This window comes from Galendromus occidentalis, unplaced genomic scaffold (genome assembly GCF_000255335.2).
Source record: "Galendromus occidentalis unplaced genomic scaffold, Mocc_1.1 scf7180000075584, whole genome shotgun sequence".
In the NCBI taxonomy this organism is placed as follows: domain Eukaryota; kingdom Metazoa; phylum Arthropoda; class Arachnida; order Mesostigmata; family Phytoseiidae; genus Galendromus; species Galendromus occidentalis.
The window spans coordinates 165,511-184,411 of NW_003803574.1; the positions used below are offsets into that span (position 1 = coordinate 165,511).

Here is an 18,901-nt window from a genome sequence, read left to right on the forward strand (position 1 = left end):
AAGACCCCAACGAACAGCGAAAACATCGGAACGCAGCTACAGCAGTTCTATGATGACAATCGATCGGTAGATACTTTCATCAGTGAACCGATTGAGTATCATCATAAATGGTCCGTCGGATATGGCGCCGGAAGGGAATGCTCATCCCTGAGGGTGTAGTCTCAAGTCTTGCGACACCAGAAAACCTCACCAAATGATACGACGAACCTATCCGATGGGCCGAGAATCCAGCTGCGAGAACACAGTGAGAAAGGATCTCAAAAGAAACATGAGTTTTTACACCTAGAGTAGAAAATGGTTGTGGACTCTATCGCGACTGAATTGCGCCATTCCACTAGACAGAGCTCTACAAAGATCTGCAAGGATTAGTGCACGTTCTGTGAACGAATCTTCATGGTTCCGACAGCGTACGTCCTTCGGGCGAGAACACAGAACACCCGCCTCGATGAGGAGGAAGCGAGTGCTGTAAATTTACCGGAGTATCGACAACAGCCCGATGGCCGAGTCGTCAGCTGTTAGTAGAAGTATTTTCATATACCACTCATCACTAACACATCAGCCGCTATAAACGCAACTCTCATCCTACAAAAGTCGTCGGTGCGTTCCGGTAAAGCAGAAATAAGAAAACTTCCGCCGTCGAGAGCGATTCAGCTCAGCGTAGAGGAATAGTAGCCGAAATTCTCAGGACTCGAGTTCCGACCACAACCGGCAAGAAGCCGGAGAGGACTTGAAACAAATCCCACTGTTGTGATTTACCATTTCTTTACAAAACCTTAGATAATGTTGAATGATTGATATGAGTAATGAGCGTTATTCTTTGAAAAAATGTTTTTCGTCTTCGTGCGATGGATTTTCCAAGGTATCCATTGGCTCACAAGGACGTGTACAGGCAAATTCTCCGATGCAATTTGGTTCAGGTGAAACCATCATGAGAGGCTCTAGCGAAATTCAACGGTGCAAGAGGTTCTGAATGATTGGTGGACTTAGGTGGGAATCATTTTGGAGACAATATGGGCTTACCAGGTAACGTTTGATTGATACTAATAAAAAGTCATGCACCGGGACACGATTTCCTACGCCTCAGCTCATTGTTGTACTTTCTCCACTGGATGCGCTAATCCCGCTCGCTTGGGAGTTCGGCTCTAAACCCAGATTCTCCAAGTGGAGAATATCTGCCCCTCGGAGCCGTGAGCTCTCTCGAATGTTCAGGGGAAGTCGATCCGCAGGATGTCGAAGTCTCTCAACCCTTATCCTCTTGGTTTTCGAGTCTCTCCGTATTTCAGCCTCAATTTCGTACGCTTCAATTTCGAGTCTCTCCGTATTTCAGCCTCAATTCCGTACGCTACAGATTCTCGTGAGTGAAATGCCCCGCCTTTGAGGGGGTTCCCGGTGTCCTGGTCGGACTCGAGGCGGCAAACGGCCGGGACAACCGCATTCCTCGTTCGTCGCAAATTAGCCTCTGTAACATTATCTTCTCCCAATTCGGATGTCGTACCCATCCCTTGGAGACCTGAAAACCCTCCCGGAGCTGCAAAACGGTCGGTTGCACACCGCAGCATGATTCAGACGAATAGCTCTAACGGATCACAATCGACGCAAGGGGAGAAAACCCGATGGTGGACGGGATGAATCTCCTCCTTCGAAACAACCATTCTCAGTCAGTGATCGATTGGCTCAGAGCCAGAGATGTGAGTTCTCAGGGGAAATGTATCACTGATACATCCAATGCTTGTCTATCAGCTTTGCGTCGCGTCGTAGAGAGGCGGGCTTCAAAACCTTGGAATTCATCCTCGACGTATTCGGTAGAGTCTGGCGGGGCTGGCAAATCTTTGAATGCCGTGATGCCTGTGTGGAATTTCCTCCATTCCGGCATCCCTTCTTGTCAGAGATCCTGGAATGGTTTTTTCTTGTTCAGTCATAACTCGACGATGGAAAGCGAACAATTAGACTGACGCTGAACTTTCGAATAAGAAGCGTGCTGATTATGAGATCCCAGCTTATTAAACGAGAAAAATGACATGTCGATTATAATGAACCATGTGGAGCAGTGATTTATTGCACACAAAGGCGGTGGGAAGTCTTAGCACAGAAACTCAGATGTCTCGTCTGCGTAGCAGTGAGTCCTCTCATCATGCAGCAATTTTCAATCCGATTGGAATGTCGGCCCGCAAAGAATTTCGGGAAAAGGAGCTCCGATGCCGGATTTCCAGAGAGAAAGTTTTAGAGATTCGTGTTCGCTCCACATCGTGGGTGTACCATGGAAGCATCACGAAACCTACATAGGTCGTTCTGATCGGAAGACATGGCTTATTCGGGCTCCACTCGATTCATACGACACTCTCCGAGAAAATTTCGCTCAGAGACGACCTCGTAATACGTATCTCAAAGTATTCCTCAGAGGAACGATTCTATGTACCTATGGTCAGAAGACTTCAAATGCGGGGTCTTCGGCGGGACTACAGCGAGATGTACAGTCAGATGTCCCCACACGAAACCACTACGGGACACAAATTTTCAAGACAACGACCACTTTCCCCCGCCCATTGGCAGGCTCGCCGTAGAGATTATGCTGAAAATCCATCGCTATGGCGAATTTTCTACACAAGGAACAGGTTTTGCCGGTCCATCGAGGTTTGTTGTGATGGGATTGCTGTGTTTTCACAACATGTCACGTATGTCAAGCGCCCTGGGAAGCGGTACTTGCCCGATCGGACTGTGGATAGCGTACATGGAAGGCTTCTCCATATACGGAACACTCTAGGAAAATCTAGGGGTACACAGCTAGAAGTCGAGAATCTGTTTCTGATTGACAATCAACGTTTCCACCACGACCGCTTCTGTCTGCAGAGCGGCTTGGAGATCGACACCCATCGAATCCGGGGATCTTAGCAGCGTAGGCGCGAATATTCTAGACAGATTGTCAGCGGTCATTTTGTTGATCTTCGAACTCTCTGTGACCCTACGGGAAGAAATCGGAATTTTATTATTATTCCCGTGGCAACAATTTTCCAGTCCTAATTCCCCGATACGATATTTCTTATTCGCCGGCCCTCGACCCCGTCCGTACCTGTTCAGGTGCTGTAGGAGATATTTTAGGCTTTGGTAATGAGCTGGAGGGAGATTCCTAACGGCGACCTTCAATCCTTCAACCTTGTCTTCAGGCTCGAGCCGTCGGACCGCATTGACGAACATCCCATAAGTTTCATAGGTGATCAGAGGGATCGGTAATAGTCGAAAGAAGTTTTTCAAGCAGCCGCTCACAACGTTGATGTCCTCATAGGTCTTGATATCTAGTTGGGTCTGGTCGCCGTGCTGTTCGAAAGCAGCCTGGAGGTGTTCTATCTCATCCTTGCTCCCCGAAATGCGGTAGAGACCTTCTACCTGCATGCCTCGGAGCTCAACCTGGAACAATTATAGTTATGGTATCAGAGACCACCGGCCCCTTCCAGCGCCAGAATCGTGATTCAACTCAGAATGTCGCGAGAGCTCACCTCTTTTATGCACATCTCTATGACGAAAGGCCGCGGCGTAGCATGCAGCTTACAGAGCGTAGTAAGATCGACACCGAAAACTCTCTTGACAAACTTCAAGTCAGGAGTACAATCATTTGGCACCTGAAAGGACGATGACTCAGAAGCTGCTCAGCTCGTGCCCCGGGAAGAGATCGATGAGAACAGCCGAGAGTTCGGGACCACGTCTCACCTTTTCTGAGCATTTCGAATGTGCCGAGAATCCGCAATCTTCACACCTGACGCCTTGGGCGATCAATCCCCACATGAAATTCCCGCAGAAATCACACCAAGGCAATCCCATGAAGTTGTGAACCTGCGACGAGCCCAAAGTTAGAGAGGCCCGATATATCCTCTCAAGGAAGACGCCGATGACGAGGATTGAAGAAACCTACCTTGAACGCATGCATTTTTTCGAAGTCCTTCGCATCCGGGAGATCTACTTCCTCGCCCGGTGAGCTCGACTCGTTGAAGGAGGTGAAGCTTTCGGCTTCTGTGGCTGCCGGATTCGGCGAGGCGGATTTGTCGGACTTCTGACCCTGTTGCGATTGCACTTGATGGGAACTCCGACCCTGATGCAAGTGGTGGGGATCCTCCGATGGTAGGTTGCATTGGTTCTGAGCGGACAACCGATGGTGGTGCCGCTGCGGAGCCTGCTGATTCTGCCCGGAACGGAACTCAGCTTGGGCATCTAGCGATTTGCGGTTCTCCCTTCGCAGGGGTACATGTGAAGCGGGCCTGAAATCCAATTGTACATACTGTGATGCTTCGGAATAGTTTTATGCGGCTCGGAGTACACATTTCATCGCTCATGATGAGATAATCACATGCAGGCCTCTATCTAAAATCTAAAAGCGCACTGACTTTGGCACATGTTGCGAGTTTTCCGACCTTCGGGGAACGTCTGGGTTCGGGCGTCGCAGGATCGGTGGTCCGGGTGAAGGAGGAGATTCCATGAGATCTCTGGGGGGCTCCGGGAAGTCCCCCGCTTTGGCAAGGTTCGAAGTATGTTTTGGCAGTGGCGGCGGTGCTTGCTGCAAGAGATTGATGTCGTCATTCTGGGAAATCGGATGCAAGCGCAGGGATTTCTTCCAACAATGGAGAATCGGAGACGCCTGTCTACAGCGCAACGACAGCGAGCTCTCTTCCCATAATTCTCAACTCACCGAAAATTCTGGTTCATCGTATTGATGGATCGGATGGCCTTCGAAAGAATCCTCCTCAATCTTCCGTATTTGCGGTGAAAAATCTCGCCGCCTGCATGGTATAGCAGAGAAATGCTGTAACTTCACTCAAGTTCCTAGATGTAGATCCTCCTATTCCTCTGGTTATCGTGGATACGTCGCTCACCTGACTGGAACCGGAGGCTTCTTGTCTTTCATTCGCCGTCTCGTTGACTTGTAGTACATTTGCTTCTTGCTCTGGTTTATAGTCAAGTAAGGTGAATCTTCGTAGTTGGCTTCATTGCACATTTGATTTATATACTCCCCAGCATGTGTATCGAGGTACATGGTGATCAGACCGTCCGCCACGAGATCTGAAAGGTACGGCTCTCTGGTTACTAATCATGACGATCTGTTAACCTCACGCAAAGTAGCTCGAATATAGGTATCGTTTCGAATTGGTTCCGAGGGAGGTGGGTCTGAGCGAACCTTCTAAGTTATTGAAACGCTTAGCGCCTACATAGTGCTGATCGTCCGTATAATATAGCCGATAATTCCGAGGATGTCCGTCGAACCTGGAAACGAGGAGCCTTATTGAGGGAGCTCGTACAGTCGAATCCTGGAGACGGAGATCGTCACAGGCACCGGAGAAATTGTCTCTCATCAACATCACTCACAAGAAGACCAATGAGAATTGGTTCGGTTCCCTGGAGCTCTCTCTGACCAGGAAGCTGCCTTCACCCTCCGCACGCACGATTGCTTCAGCTTCGCTTCGTTCCATCAATCCGTGGAACCTGAAAGGAGACGAATTTATCAAATTTGGAGAAATTACGGAGCTCGAATCCCGACATTGGCTATCATTCCCGCTGAATAAGAGATATGGTATGCTCACTCTTTCCCGTAATGCGGAGGTCGATTCCGTATCACTTTGTGACACGGGATCCTTTTCGGCGGTGGAGCTTTCTGTTGCATGTTATAAACTGGAAGGATTTCGAGGCGCGGAATTAATGGCCCGGACCCCAGGAAACATTCGGGTTTCTTGATTCGATCTTCAAAACTCCCACTGTTTCTAATAATTGGGAACAGGCGCGAGACAAGAGAGAGAATTGTGAGACTCACGGTAAGATTTCCATAGGTTACGAGTGTCATCGGTCTGCGGACCGTCGCCGCAATTGATATCACCCGGACTCCCTGAAACAAGAAAATGAGTATCATGAGTTTCTACCCCCTAATCACATTCCCTAAGAGCAGAAGACTTTCCTCCGCGACACAGCTGTGGCTCCTCTATTCGGAATCACCTGGGTCACAGAACTCAATTATCTCGGTGACCTCTCCTTGCGCCTTCCCGCATTCCTCGGAATTCTCTGGCTATTCGTCTCTTTCACTTGACTGCTCAAGCCACTTCGGCCTGTGCAACACTCGTCGAGGACATAACCTACCGTGCAAGAGCAAGAATTTGTAGCGGAAGTTCAACGGGAGACAAGAATCCCAGGAGCCCATCGCTCTGAGACCGAACCACTCAAACGTAGGAAGAGCGACCAAGCGTTCTCTCAGTTCGAGAATATCCGGCTGATAGATCAGCGATTCAGTGTGACAAGCGGAATACTATCTCCAAACAAACCCTCGCAAGAGAGTGGAAGAAATTCCACTTTTCGGAATCGACGTCGAGCGGCGGGCTCGTTGTTCACAGATGTTCTCCGAGATGCTGTCTGTGCTCTTCTTCTTTCTCGAGTTTCCCCTGCTGGCCGCGTCGAAGGAGAGAGTTCCCTCCACTCTCTAACCCTACTCTCGGTCAGAGTTCATCTTTTCAGGTCGAGCGGACTGGATGGTCATCTGGTCGCTAAAATGCGCTATCCCTCTATGGGCCGGAGATTTCGACAACCAGGAGTATCGGAATAGGAGCTCCCCCTGGAATCGTGGGGGAGGCTTGGTCTTGGGCCAGAAAGAGACTCACCGAAATTGCGCTCTGATCGCGCCATCGCTGCCCGCCGGTTATCTGAAAGTATATTCCTTCCCGTGAGTACATTCCCGAATGACTCCATCTTCCGGTAATCGGCCGTGATCTTCGGCAAAGAGAGCTCGCAGTGACGTAAATGCTATACGAGTGAGCTAAAACCGAATATTCTAATTCTTCGGTTGGATTGCTGTAAGAACAGGCTGGATATCGCGTTTGAGTAGATGGGAGGGGAGCGTTCCCGGTAGCCCCTGTCGGGAACACAAATTGGATCGAAGATTGGATTATTCGCGGAAGTCCCATGAGGATTGAGGAGGCTCGCCGAAGAACGATCGTTCATCGCAGGATCCAGAAGGAGCTGAGTGAGAGAACGAGGTGACGGAGTCGTAATCCCCTGCAGTCCTAAAGAAGGGGAGAAGCGCCGCAAGAATGCATGGGTCCTGCCGCGTCTTCCATTTCGCTGATCGGATCTTTATTTGAACGATTCTAGAGAAATACAAAGCTGAGCGTCGACGACCCCGAGCAAACCGGAATCATAGATCTTAAACACATTGTGAATCAATATCCCGAGTAATTAACAATTCAGTATCATGATTCATAATTGAGGCTAGTCAGCGAACAAACCCGATTAACACCAGAGAGCGATTATTCAATGTGACGCCCATGATTCATGATCATTCTATACTCGACTCGAGAGGACAGAGCGAGCACCAATTAAAGTGTTCGAATATTTAAAGGAACGAGTAGGGAACACCTTAGTCACCCGCTTCGTCATACGAACGCAGCGCTTTCTCGAGCACTCAATATATGAGAAATGTATTCCTTGGATCAATCCGCAGAGATCGAGCTCAGAAGTCATGGGCCCCAGTCATGGCCATTGGAATCGATGTGGGAAATCTGCGATGCGGCTCCCTGAGCCGGCTCTCCCAAGAGAAGGGATGCCTCTGTTTTCAAAACAGAGTCCTCTCACCACCACAGAGACTCCAGAGGAGGAACTGATGATCATCACGAGGCACTCACCTTGCAACAAGGTCTCTATCGACTGCTACTCGAACATTCGAGTTTCCTCGAGGACAACACTTAATCCAGAGTTTGGGTGGGGTGTTCGGGAGATACCCCGTCGAAGTCTTGACCGCGGCAGCTAGCATATGAGACGAAGAGCGGAGGGAGCAGGAATCGTTCCTCGGCGAGGAATCAATCCCGACAGATCGAGTCACTCCATATGGAGCTTTCCCTCATTCCGCTCGATCCGAGACGTTGTCTTCGATCTAGGTACCGAGGATGTACCGGAGCTCAAGCCCCTGATGTGGAGTTCCGCGTGCGCCGAACTCGCGCGTCGAACATGGATAAGAGATTACATGCTTGCAATGTACGGATTAACCGAGAACACGGCCAGGCTGCCTACAGCCTCGGATGTGCCGCTTTGGGAATCCAATCTGGGACGAGAGTCGACGATCTCCCGATCGAGCCGTAAATATCGTTATGTTCTTAATGCACACCAACTACCAGATCCGTTCCACTGTTTCGGATGAATGGGACGCAATTCAAAATTCGGCGCGCGATTCATGGCGGAAAAGGTCGGAGCGTCGGCCATGCGGCCGCCATCATGCAGGACCAAAACAAACAGGATTGAAGTGTGCGCGTCGTGTTCCTACCGGTATCAGAAGGCCATGGAAGCGCTAAATCAAGCTCAGAACTAGAACTCGAGATGTGCCGAACAGCCTAGAGAGCTGTTCCTTCACTATTTTACTTTTGTGCCAGAAGGCGCCATTCACATTCTGTCGTAAGCCCTTGACCGCCTAATTCTTATCCAACCTGTGGTCACCGAGACATTTCACTTCATTCCGCTCGATCCTGTCGCACGACTCTGTGTAGGAAGAAAATATGTCGGACCCGAGCAAGAATCGGCCGAACTACAGTCTCAAGTTTACATTGGCCGGGCACACTAAAGGTGTGAGCTCCGTGAAGTTCTCCCCGGACGGCGAGTGGCTGGCTAGCAGCAGTGCAGACAAACTCATCAAGATCTGGGGAGCTCGCGATGGCAAATTCGAGAAAACGATCTCCGGCCACAAGCTCGGCATCTCAGACGTCGCCTGGTCGAACGACTCTCGGCTCTTGGTCTCAGCTAGCGACGACAAGACTCTCAAGATATGGGAACACACGTCCGGCAAGTGTTCGAAAACCCTGAAAGGCCACTCGAACTACGTCTTCTGCTGCAACTTCAACCCCCAGAGCAACTTGATCGTGTCGGGATCGTTCGACGAATCTGTTCGCATTTGGGATGTCAAAACAGGAAAATGCCTCAAGACGCTACCCGCCCACAGCGACCCGGTGTCGGCGGTGCATTTCAACAGAGATGGGAGTCTGATCGTTTCCTCTTCCTACGACGGACTCTGCCGAATCTGGGATACGGCTTCGGGCCAATGCTTGAAAACCTTGATCGACGACGACAATCCTCCCGTTTCGTTCGTCAAATTCTCGCCGAATGGAAAATACATTCTGGCGGCAACCCTCGACAATACATTGAAGCTGTGGGATTACTCGAAGGGGAAATGCTTGAAGACCTATTCGGGACACAAGAATGAGAAATATTGTATCTTTGCGAATTTTTCCGTCACCGGCGGCAAATGGATAGTCTCAGGGAGTGAAGACAACCTCGTGTACGTATGGAATCTTCAATCAAAGGAAGTAGTGCAGAAGCTTTCGGGCCATACCGACGTTGTTCTCTGCACCGCTTGTCATCCCACAGAAAACTTGATCGCTTCAGCGGCTCTGGAAAACGACAAAACCATAAAGTTGTGGAGAAGTGATACTTGATTACAGAGAGACAAGCGAAACCGATGTTCATTCAAATAGGATCAGGTGAAATAAGGGCGAACGACGAGAGGAAATAATAAATTCCGAGAATTTTCAATTTTTCATTTTCTCTTCTCTCCCGTGAGGGGAATACACGCTTTTCAGGGCGGAGCATCCGAGGACAACGGCGCGACATGATTTGCTGAACTTGTCACGGGAGCTCATATAATTTCTCATAGCTCCCCTTGAAATATTTTTCGGTGGCGAAACGAGATGAATGCTCCGCGCTGTAGCACTCGCGAGGTCCTCAGGGTCTATCCTAGCGCGCCACGCAAAGAGATTTCGCGGGCCACGGAAAGTGAACGCTCGAGCCACGATATCGAGAGTCTACTACTTGGGTCTACTACGGCGACTCGATCGGGTGTCCCGAACGAAGCCAAACTATGAAGGATCTCGGTCCGACGTTGAGGTGGCCACTGCTTCCGAGATCACCTCGATCCGGATGGCTCTCCGGATCCCACGCAATCCGCATTTCTGGCAGCCTGCAAACTTGAGAAGCAATGCTCGATTTCCAGAGGACAGAGTTCAAATAGTCCATATCGACGGAGGAGTCTTCGCCCGTAGGGAATACAGTGCACGAGGACGAAGGAGAGAGCGAAGAGAGAAAGTTCTTCCTAATGTCCTCACGTCTGACACCCTCCTGAGGATATCTCGGTCCGCATCTGCAGTCGGATTCTTCCCGCACGAAGGTTAAGTCTCGTCGGGTTCGGCTCCCTCGTCTTTTGGGAGCTGCTTCACTTGGAATTCGATCTTCCAAGATGAGGCTGTTTCAGGCTCTCGGATCAAGCGGCCTCAAGGATAGAGTCGATGCAGCCCATCTGGAAGGCTCGACCAGTTCGGCATGAGCAAAAATCCTCCGCCGGAATTCCCATAGGGCTCTTCTCGCGAACTTGCCCACAGATGCAGGACGAAGATCGGGTCGGAGCGCTGTCCTCCCGAGGAGGAAATTCCGAGTACTTGCAGTAAACGTCGAGAACAGGAAAAGAATTCATAGCTCGATTATCGAAATCCATGAAAATCAGTCCTCATGGAAACATGCTGCCTGAATATCTCGGAGAGCGACGACGCACTCTGTGTGATCGTTCACGCTTGTGGCACCTCGAAAAAGCCCTCGCTGAACAACATTCCCGAGAAGATTCTCTCCGTCACGATGGTACGACATCGAATTTTCATCCTTCGGAGACCAAGGATATTTCTAATGTGCCGTACGGGATCTCAAGCTGAAGGGAGACGTCGCGCGACCCATGAGGGAAGTCGACGGAGAGTAGACCCTCAGGTCAGGCCCCTCTATCCCTATGTAGATCTCTGCATGGAAGCTCATCGATCTTCATGATATCCTGCCTTACCGATCAGATTCGCCACCGAATCTCACGGTAGGCCGAGTTTGTATGCTGACCGAAAGCCTACATCCGATCCAAATGAGAATCGACCGTCTGTGAGTCCAGATGATTTAAGAAAAACGCTTCGAGGATCTTCTCCATGCTCGAGTACTCAGGGGCGTTCCCAGGATTTTTTTGGGGGAGGGCAGACTAGGTTTTCGGGGGGCCAGAGGTCCAAAATGATGAGGTACCCTGTACTCCTGAATTACGCAAAAATAATTGTTGGGGGGCGGTCGCCCCCTTGCCCCCCCCCTCCTGGGTACGCCGCTGCGAGTACTGCTCTCCGTGTCGTCCAATTCCTCGGCTAGACGCGTCGATCTTTCGTAGGAGCCTGAGGCTGCGGTCAAGATGGAGGTTGAGACAAGGCGATGCCTCGCAGAGTGCAAAGATTCCCGGCTCATGCACGCGGCTGTGTTGCGCGTGCTGTGCTGTATTGATCATTGATCATCTCCTTCAACGCGACCGCGATTTCGCTGAATTTGATTTGATCCTTCCGCTCGAAGGCACACGATGACGAAACGGCGCTCGAGAGTGGCGCTCTTTCTCGAAAGTTTCATCCCTGGATCCCATTCCGGAAGTGAAATCCTTTCTGTAATTTCGCGTTTTCCTCCTTGCCACCACCGAAAATGGTACCCCCTCACGGGAATTCTATCCGTGAGTCTCATTAATCATGCGAGATCTTGATGATATCCTCCGTTTCATTTTGGTTGCAGTCCGCCCCCGCCCCGCCCTTACCCTAAGTAAGGCCGCTGCTTTCGTTGCAAATACCTTGGAGGAAAATTACTTGCTCCAATCACTCATCCACAGATGCGAACGCGTCCATTTCGGTCGCTCCGATTGATTCGTTTCGGAATCGTCGAGAAATTTCGGGCGATGAGGTGCGCCACTCTCATTCTTCCGAAAATTCAGACTTGGCCCGACGTAGGTAGATAAATTGTTAAATGTTGTGTAGCTTGTTCTGCCACAGCAATTCGTTTCGCCACAGTTCTCTGAAGGGATTCGATTCCTAGGAAAAACGGGATTTCTTAGTCAGTCAGCCTGCGGCGCAGTCATCAGCTACTGGAGATCGATACCGCTCGGGAGAATCAGAGTTTGCTCCGAGTCTAGATTCAGTAAACGAAATCGCGGAGCGGCTCGGACTCAAGTCCGCGCCTGGCATCTTTCAAGTTTATCTGAGCAGTCGTTGTCCTCAAGCGCGAAAATGATGATCTCCATCGAGTGAGAGGCCTTCCTCCCGGAAATGACATGTTGAAGTACTCTCGGTATTCATGGGACAAACTCCAACCAGAGTGATCCGCAAGCCGCGGAACGGGCTCTTGTCACAAGCCGAACGCGATGAGTGGTGACTTCCTCGATACTTTCTGGATTCATCATCTCGTTACATGACGAAAACACGGAATGACATCATTCCGAAGACAGCCGTGCTCCGCAGAGTGCCTCCCTCTAGAATCACACACAGTCAGCAATATTCCGGCTATCCCCACAACAAGCTCTGACAGCCCGGTTTTATGAGCTCGGGCTCCCGAATGATCACTGACAGATCACTCGGCTTTGTCGGTCAACCTGTCTGGTAGCTCCGATAGACCGGTGAACCAAACTTCTGAACGAGCGATCAACCAACCAACCCAGCAAGCAACGAAGAACCTCCCGGACGGTGGTTCTTTCATTCGGGGAAGCGCGGCTCTACCGACGCAAGAGGAGCTGAATACTGCGAAATGCCTCGACCTCAGAATACCACTCAAACCCTGTCTTCCCCTCTATTGCTGAGACCACTCGTAGATGATTTCAGAAGACAGTTCGACATGATGACCGCATGGAGATGCGCCTAGAAAAACGTAATTAGCGTCGTCGCGTCAGTAGGTACAGGGCAAACCACCATCTATCCAACAGATAAGCACGCGTGAGGTCAATAATGATTCATGATGATAAGATAATCTATAGGAGGCTTGCCTATTGGCGCATCATATAGCGAGAGCTCCGGGGTTCGAATATCATCTACACAGCAGTCTATCTGGACAAACGACGCGGCGGCATACATGCGTACTCCATCCAATGTGTCCTTGTCAGCTGCTTGTGTTGCCGAGATTCGCGAAAAAAAAACGGTTGAGCAATCCCCTGTTCGCGACCCGAGTTCACTTCCATCCACAAGTGTACCGTGCTCAATCCCCCGAGGGGCAGCTACCGAATGTGGACCCAACATGACTCTAGCCGAATCGAGCTCGATCGAAGGAACTGAAAAGTTTTCGCCGACTCATATCGAATTTCACATCGAGAACTCTAGCGGGTCGAAAATCGAGACCCGGGTTCCGCTCCGGGACTCCCAGATGGAGCTAGTGGATTTCATCGCGAGCTGAGGGCCGGATGGAGCGGCTGGACTCGCAGGGTCCGATGAGAAGGCATCGACGAGGGTCTCGCTGCCTCGGAGACTGCCCTCAAAGGGGTCGAATCAGGCAATCTGATCCTTCTCAAGGGTCCCTACTGTCCAGAGGTCCAATGTAGGAGGAGCACTCATTGGAGATATCGATCCAATTCCTCTTCGTGGAGAACTGACCACCTCCCTCTCGAAAACATCCTCGACACGCTAATGGCTGCTCCTGGGCTTTTCCCTCGTAAATTGAGACAGCGAAGACGCGAGTCCGAAAATTCAAAGCACTCGTATCATGGGGAGACCTTGATACTTCAGACAGACTTCGCGAAAGCCTCTCCATCGTTTGAACAATCGGATAATAAGACCGGGAATCAGCATGAACCTGGCTTAACGCTCTATATTTTTTTGTCATGTTCGGCGGAAATATATTCGATTATTTACAATTAGAATTTATTGCTCGGTCCCTGGTTGCCACGAATGCTGATGTGGGTCGTCATGTCGGCGTCTTTTCATCGTTTCACCATTGCTGAGGGCGTACATCCTGCGGAAATACGGTAATCTTGAAACTGCTTGCAATCCAATTTCGGACATTAGGTCTCATGTGGTCCGAGTCAGATTCTGAGGAGAACTTACTGCATACTCGGATCAGAGAAGCTACCGTCGTGACCAGATGAATACATTCCCGTTTCGGAATGACCGTAGAAAGATTGCGGTGTGGATGGATTCGAATGCGGGGGTGAACCCTGCTGGCTCCCACAGATTTGGAACACAAGTCTCGGTTTAACGTAGCCAGTCTGAGGTGTGATGGCCGTGTTGCTCGGCGTGTAGTATCTCATGAAGGCTTGGTCGCGAGGTGTGTCTGGATATAGATACACCAGATTCTGCAGGAAGAAAACATGTTATTTTCGACCTGCAGTTTGGGCGCACTCTTCCTCCTTCTGATCCGCGCGCATCGGGACCGCTACATACATACGGGATACACACATATTCGACAATCTCGACTCACCGGGAGGTCGGATATCCGATCAGCAAGGCTGCGAATCTGGAAGTCTCTGGCCGTGAAGGGCTGCACCATCAGGACGTTTTTCTGGCCATCACATTCTGAGATCCATGCAATGGTCACTCCACCCAATTCCGAGTCGGAGAACCTCAGGAGGAAGGTCCCGTCGGACTTCTTCAGCAGCAACGATTCAGTCTCGCGGCGGCCAATGAAGCCCAAGATCGTCCCGTCGTTCCACAAAGGTCGGAGATGCTCCCGGGTTACTTTCATGACCGCGTAGAACCACTCCCAGAAGCTGAAAGTTCTGTCGGGGAGGAGTTCTTTGCAGAAAAGCGCCCATGAGATCATCCGGTCGCCACAATCCAGAGGAAGATTCGGATCCCGGAAAGCTTTCGTGGCCAGCAAGTGCAAATTGCTCTCAGAGAGCTCCCTCCCTGTTGCAGAGCGGAACTTCATTGAAAGCACCCGGGCCATATCCCTCCAGGGGACCGCTTCAGGAACCGAGAAAGGAATCCTTCGTCCTCGAGAGAAGGCGTTATCCCATGTTACGGTGGCCCACGCATCGGGCTCCTGATTCCCGTGCACAATCACCACAACCGGCAGAGATTGGGTCCTCACGGCAAAACTCAGGTTCCCGACTTTCACGACTGATTGAAACAATAAACAAAATTTTTCGTCCATCACACTCTCTGTGCCTTTCTTCTCCGCTCGCCTGATCTTCTTCAATGACATGTTGCGGAAGGATATTGAGAGAAGTTTCGAAGCCGCGTTGTATTCCATGTTTCCATTGCCATTTTGAATTTCACCGGAGGCTTCGGTGGTCGGATATCCATCGTTGCGAGCCAAAGCACAGGCTTGGTGCTCGCTGATGATGGAAACTTTCACTTGAGGTGGAGTCATGTATATATTCAATCGTCCTCCGGTCAGCATTCGCAGAGTGGTGGAAAATCGCGTATTCGTCTTCATGACTTGGGGGGGTTGCTTCTCTACGACGAAGGTCCCGCTGATGAAGACGGACATGAGTCCTCTGAGCCGATTCTCATGAAGCGAGAGACTCTCCCCCAAGGTGGCCGAAGTCGCGGGCATTTTACCGGCCGCAAGACTCATCCTCGTAGCGATGTCGAAGTTCTGCCAGATGAGATCAGCCATGACCTCGCAAACTTCTTGGAGCCTCTCGAGACGACTCTCGACGCCGAACCCGTTCGCTGACAATTGCTGCATTCGGTGCCAATCGGAAATGTGTCGCTCGAGCATGAGTTGCTCAATGTAGAGCAGTTGGTCGACGATATCTGCGGATAGGAAAAGTCAGCTTACCCAAGAAAATCATCGAAGTCATGCAGACATGCTTCATCCTTGCAGAGTGACTTACTTCGCGACTCCGGAATTTGCTCCTGAAGCATCGTCTCCGAACGCGCGAACTCTTGCTGCACTCTCTGCAATATTTCCATCTGCGCGCCATTCTGCATGTGCTGCAGATGCGCATTGTTTTTCTGCAGCTCTTGGAATTGATACAGGACCGCGCTCAAGGTCTGCTCGAACTGTTTCATCCGTTCCTCTAGCGCCGCTGTGTGCTGCCGAGATTTTTCTAGTTCTTGCAGAACAGGTATAAGTGCTTCGTCCATCGCGGAAGATCTCTGCGACTGAGCCATCTGAGGTTGATTCACGGGCCATACAGATACTTCCGAGTTCTTTGGAGGAGAGAAACCATAATTTATTAAAGAACATCACGCCTCACGGAGTTTCAAAGATCTCCTCGCCGGTTTACTTTCGGGGCATTATAGGATCAAGAGATCAATAATTATCACTATCCTAAAATACGGGAGATCAAGAACGCAACAGATAAAGGACTTTCAAGATAGAGACCGTCTCAGAGAAGGGACTTTCCAGATAGACACCGTCTCAGATAAAAGACGTTCCAGATAGACTCCGTCTCAGATCAGGGACGTTTGGTATACTTTCGGGGCATTATAGGATCAAGAGATCAATAATTATCACTTATTAGACGCGGAAGCACTCACTGGCGGCCACATCGTAGGTTTCAAGTCGCAAGCCATGGTTCACGGAAGTTTAGGGGGGCTCTTAAGTGCTAATTCGATCACATCCGGAGCCGAAGATCCCTCGCGACGGCGCACTAGTCACAGTATCTGCAGCAGTTGAAAGACTGAATGCTCGTGAGAGTCACGAGATGGACGTTTCTTCAGGGTACGTCCCTTTCCGACCCTTTCCCTCCATCCCCTATATGAGACATGTGAGTGTTCGTCTCGAGCATCTTCCGTGCGAGGGCGAACGTCAATCTCGATTCTAGGATTTGATGTTTGGAATCGTATGCTAGAGACGCTCAATTCCTGGTAAATCCTCATAGTTTATCGCCCGACTGCGATAGGTAGCCTCGATTCATTGACCGTCGCTTTTTCATTAGGAATACGACGCTCCTGCATCCTCTTGTAGGACTTGGTCATCTCAATGATGATAAAAATAATTATTCATAGATCGCGAGGAAGCGGATGCAGATGAGGAAAAAGCGGATACCTGATTTAGGCCATCAGACCGATAAGACGAATTCGGGTCCTCTTTCCATCTGGAGTTGAGCTTTGCATGCATGATATGCCGGCGGAGCATCCAAAATCGCAGATCATCAGTGCCTCATGATTTCAAAGAAGACGAGAGATGAGATCCGCTTCCGATAGAGAGGGTTTCTGGTAAATAATTCCTGGAATTCTGAGGCTTCAAAAAAAATGCTACTTGCTCATCCGCACCGCTCTTAGCTCAATCTCCAGTCTCCGGGGTGCTTAGAATCGCTGATGACACAGGGCGAGGATCCGTGATTCACATTGAGGGCGTCGGGATAGGGACGGGATGATTTAGGATATTGATGGACATACAGTTCCACCTCGGTCATGATCGCTCGCCTCATGGACCGTGTAGTGCTTTCGCAGAGATCGCGCGCAGGCATTCAGACCTGCGTCTGAATTTTCACAAGAGCTTCCGAAGACACGGAAGGAGTTCGACGGAAACCGGCCGGCTATTCCTACCACTGTCCCGCGAGAGATATTTCCTGTCATACACTATCGACAAGATCGAGAACTTCCCTCATGAACGAGCTCTAAAACGCTCGTTTTATTAGCTTGAGAATAATCGCTCACAGATCGCTCGGATCCTTCTGCTCCGATAGTGGGGCTGTCCCCGCTCGGCTCGGTGGATCGGTGAAACAACCGTCCAACCAAGCGAGCGAGCAAGCAACGAACCAACCCAACAAGCAGCCGAGGAACCACTCGGGCGCTGATTCTTTCGTTCGGAGAAGCGCGGTCATACCCGACCCAAGAGGAGCTGAATACTGCGAAACGTCTCGACCCCAAAATACCACACAAACCCAGGCTTCCCTCTGTATTGCTAAAACTTCTCGTAAATAGTGTGAGAGACAATTCGACATAATGACTGCACAGAAAAGCTTCGAAGAATGGGTAATTAGCAACGTCGGTAGATACAAAGCGACACGCCATATCTTCGAATTGAAAACACGCGCGACTCGAATGATAGATCATAATCACGGCATGAATGAGCGCGAATCAATATGGGACCTTTCAAGCACGCTGTTTGCGTTGCGAGTTACGTCTCGCGTCGGTTCGATGATCCGCAGTGTCTGTGATTTGGACGGATTTACGTTACCATTGTTGGTAGAGGATATCTCAATCGCTTTCTAGCCCCAGAAATCAAGTCGGCCTTCAACCTGTTGTCGGCCATGATTCCGGTGACATCTCGTGGAGGAATAGTTTGCGAGAGGGAAATTCAGGAATCATCCTACATATGTGAGTTGATCTGCGCCCCTAAACAGTAGGTCTTTTGGAAGATTTAGTTCACTGACGTATTCCGCGATTCAAACCTGCCCGAGGACAGCCAGAGCTTCGAACTCGTGAGTCATACATGCCGGATGCTACTACGTGGATGGATTGGACCCAAATCACTGCGGCCGAAGACATAAGATGTAAAGACTAGACCTGTGGATCCGAGCCTTCCGGAAGGCCCATTGAACATTGAGCACGCATCGGTGGAATAGCAATGGAGTTTTTCCCAGGTATGATGTCCCGCAGGACGATCTCTGGGAACCTCAAGGGGGCGGACCGACGCGGTGAGGAGAATCAAGAAATGAGAAAACTTTAAATCCTTGCGAAGGAGTACATATTCAATCACGGCAATACCTACCCTCGGAAAGATCGGTGCCACTCAGGGAGCTGTCCGCTCTCTCTTCGAAACTCATGATAGCCCCTAAGGGGTCAGCTGGATGATCTATGTACGCACTATGTGCATAGCTGGTAGAGAGCAGTCCATGAGGAACAGGGAGCCCGACTATTTTGCGACAACCCAAGGATCACAGTTTCATTTGAAATGGCTGGGAATTCTCCTCCCATCCTAGAGCGCTGTTCCGAACCCCCGGATCCAGCAAGAGACGAGACCCTCTTACAGGAAAATAGGTAGTAGCAAAAGCTTTCAGTATATATGTGTGAGCATGAATCCTCGAGTAATCCATTCCTGTTGGCACCCAGACTCGACCGGGTTCGAGACGGTATGTCCTCGATGGATCTAAGGCCAGGAGTCCCGAACAGCAAGCGTCCAGAGATTAGCTCCCAAATCTCCGGGATCCGTCGGGACTTCGAGAGGTCGTGTTAAGACTACC

At 50.4% G+C, this 18,901-nt stretch overlaps 3 protein-coding genes across 3 annotated transcripts; 1 reads left to right on the plus strand and 2 right to left on the minus strand.

Moving 5' to 3' along the window:
- Nucleotides 1–2,781: 2,781 nt before the first annotated feature.
- On the minus strand, nucleotides 2,782–6,172 carry LOC100907116 (N-chimaerin). Its single transcript, XM_029111619.1, has 13 exons — nucleotides 6,112–6,172; nucleotides 5,792–5,863; nucleotides 5,565–5,652; nucleotides 5,350–5,466; nucleotides 5,162–5,247; nucleotides 4,860–5,046; nucleotides 4,676–4,766; nucleotides 4,374–4,543; nucleotides 3,905–4,247; nucleotides 3,703–3,825; nucleotides 3,492–3,614; nucleotides 3,068–3,402; nucleotides 2,782–2,959 (listed from the first exon to the last, which is right to left on the minus strand). The coding sequence occupies exons 1-13, from the start codon at nucleotides 6,170–6,172 to the stop codon at nucleotides 2,782–2,784; spliced, it is 1,974 nt and encodes a 657-aa protein (XP_028967452.1).
- A 2,070-nt stretch (nucleotides 6,173–8,242) lies between these two features.
- On the plus strand, nucleotides 8,243–9,527 carry wds (WD repeat-containing protein wds). The gene has a single exon (XM_003737623.2). The coding sequence runs from the start codon at nucleotides 8,511–8,513 to the stop codon at nucleotides 9,441–9,443; it is 933 nt and encodes a 310-aa protein (XP_003737671.1). The 5' UTR covers nucleotides 8,243–8,510; the 3' UTR covers nucleotides 9,444–9,527.
- A 4,078-nt stretch (nucleotides 9,528–13,605) lies between these two features.
- On the minus strand, nucleotides 13,606–16,392 carry LOC100904783 (signal transducer and activator of transcription 5B). The gene is made up of 5 exons (XM_003737624.2): nucleotides 16,248–16,392; nucleotides 15,599–15,917; nucleotides 14,236–15,518; nucleotides 13,863–14,110; nucleotides 13,606–13,770 (listed from the first exon to the last, which is right to left on the minus strand). Exons 1-5 carry the CDS (start codon nucleotides 16,281–16,283, stop codon nucleotides 13,680–13,682), a joined length of 1,977 nt encoding a protein of 658 aa, XP_003737672.1. The 5' UTR covers nucleotides 16,284–16,392; the 3' UTR covers nucleotides 13,606–13,679.
- Between the last annotated feature and the right edge of the window lie 2,509 nt (nucleotides 16,393–18,901).

Excerpts from the sequence above, each read along its gene's own strand:
- LOC100907116 (XM_029111619.1), bottom strand. The coding sequence starts at position 6,172 with ATGGGCTCCTGGGATTCTTGTCTCCCGTTGAACTTCCGCTACAAATTC. Across the intron at positions 5,864-6,111 it reads CAAATTCTTGCTCTTGCACG|GGAGTCCGGGTGATATCAAT; the intron begins GTAGGTTATGTC and ends TTCTTGTTTCAG. Across the intron at positions 2,960-3,067 it reads CTCCTACAGCACCTGAACAG|GGTCACAGAGAGTTCGAAGA; the intron begins GTACGGACGGGG and ends TTCTTCCCGTAG.
- wds (XM_003737623.2), top strand. The coding sequence starts at position 8,511 with ATGTCGGACCCGAGCAAGAATCGGCCGAACTACAGTCTCAAGTTTACA.
- LOC100904783 (XM_003737624.2), bottom strand. The coding sequence starts at position 16,283 with ATGGCTTGCGACTTGAAACCTACGATGTGGCCGCCA. Across the intron at positions 15,519-15,598 it reads GCAAATTCCGGAGTCGCGAA|ATATCGTCGACCAACTGCTC; the intron begins GTAAGTCACTCT and ends TCCTATCCGCAG. Across the intron at positions 14,111-14,235 it reads ATCGGATATCCGACCTCCCG|AATCTGGTGTATCTATATCC; the intron begins GTGAGTCGAGAT and ends TTCTTCCTGCAG.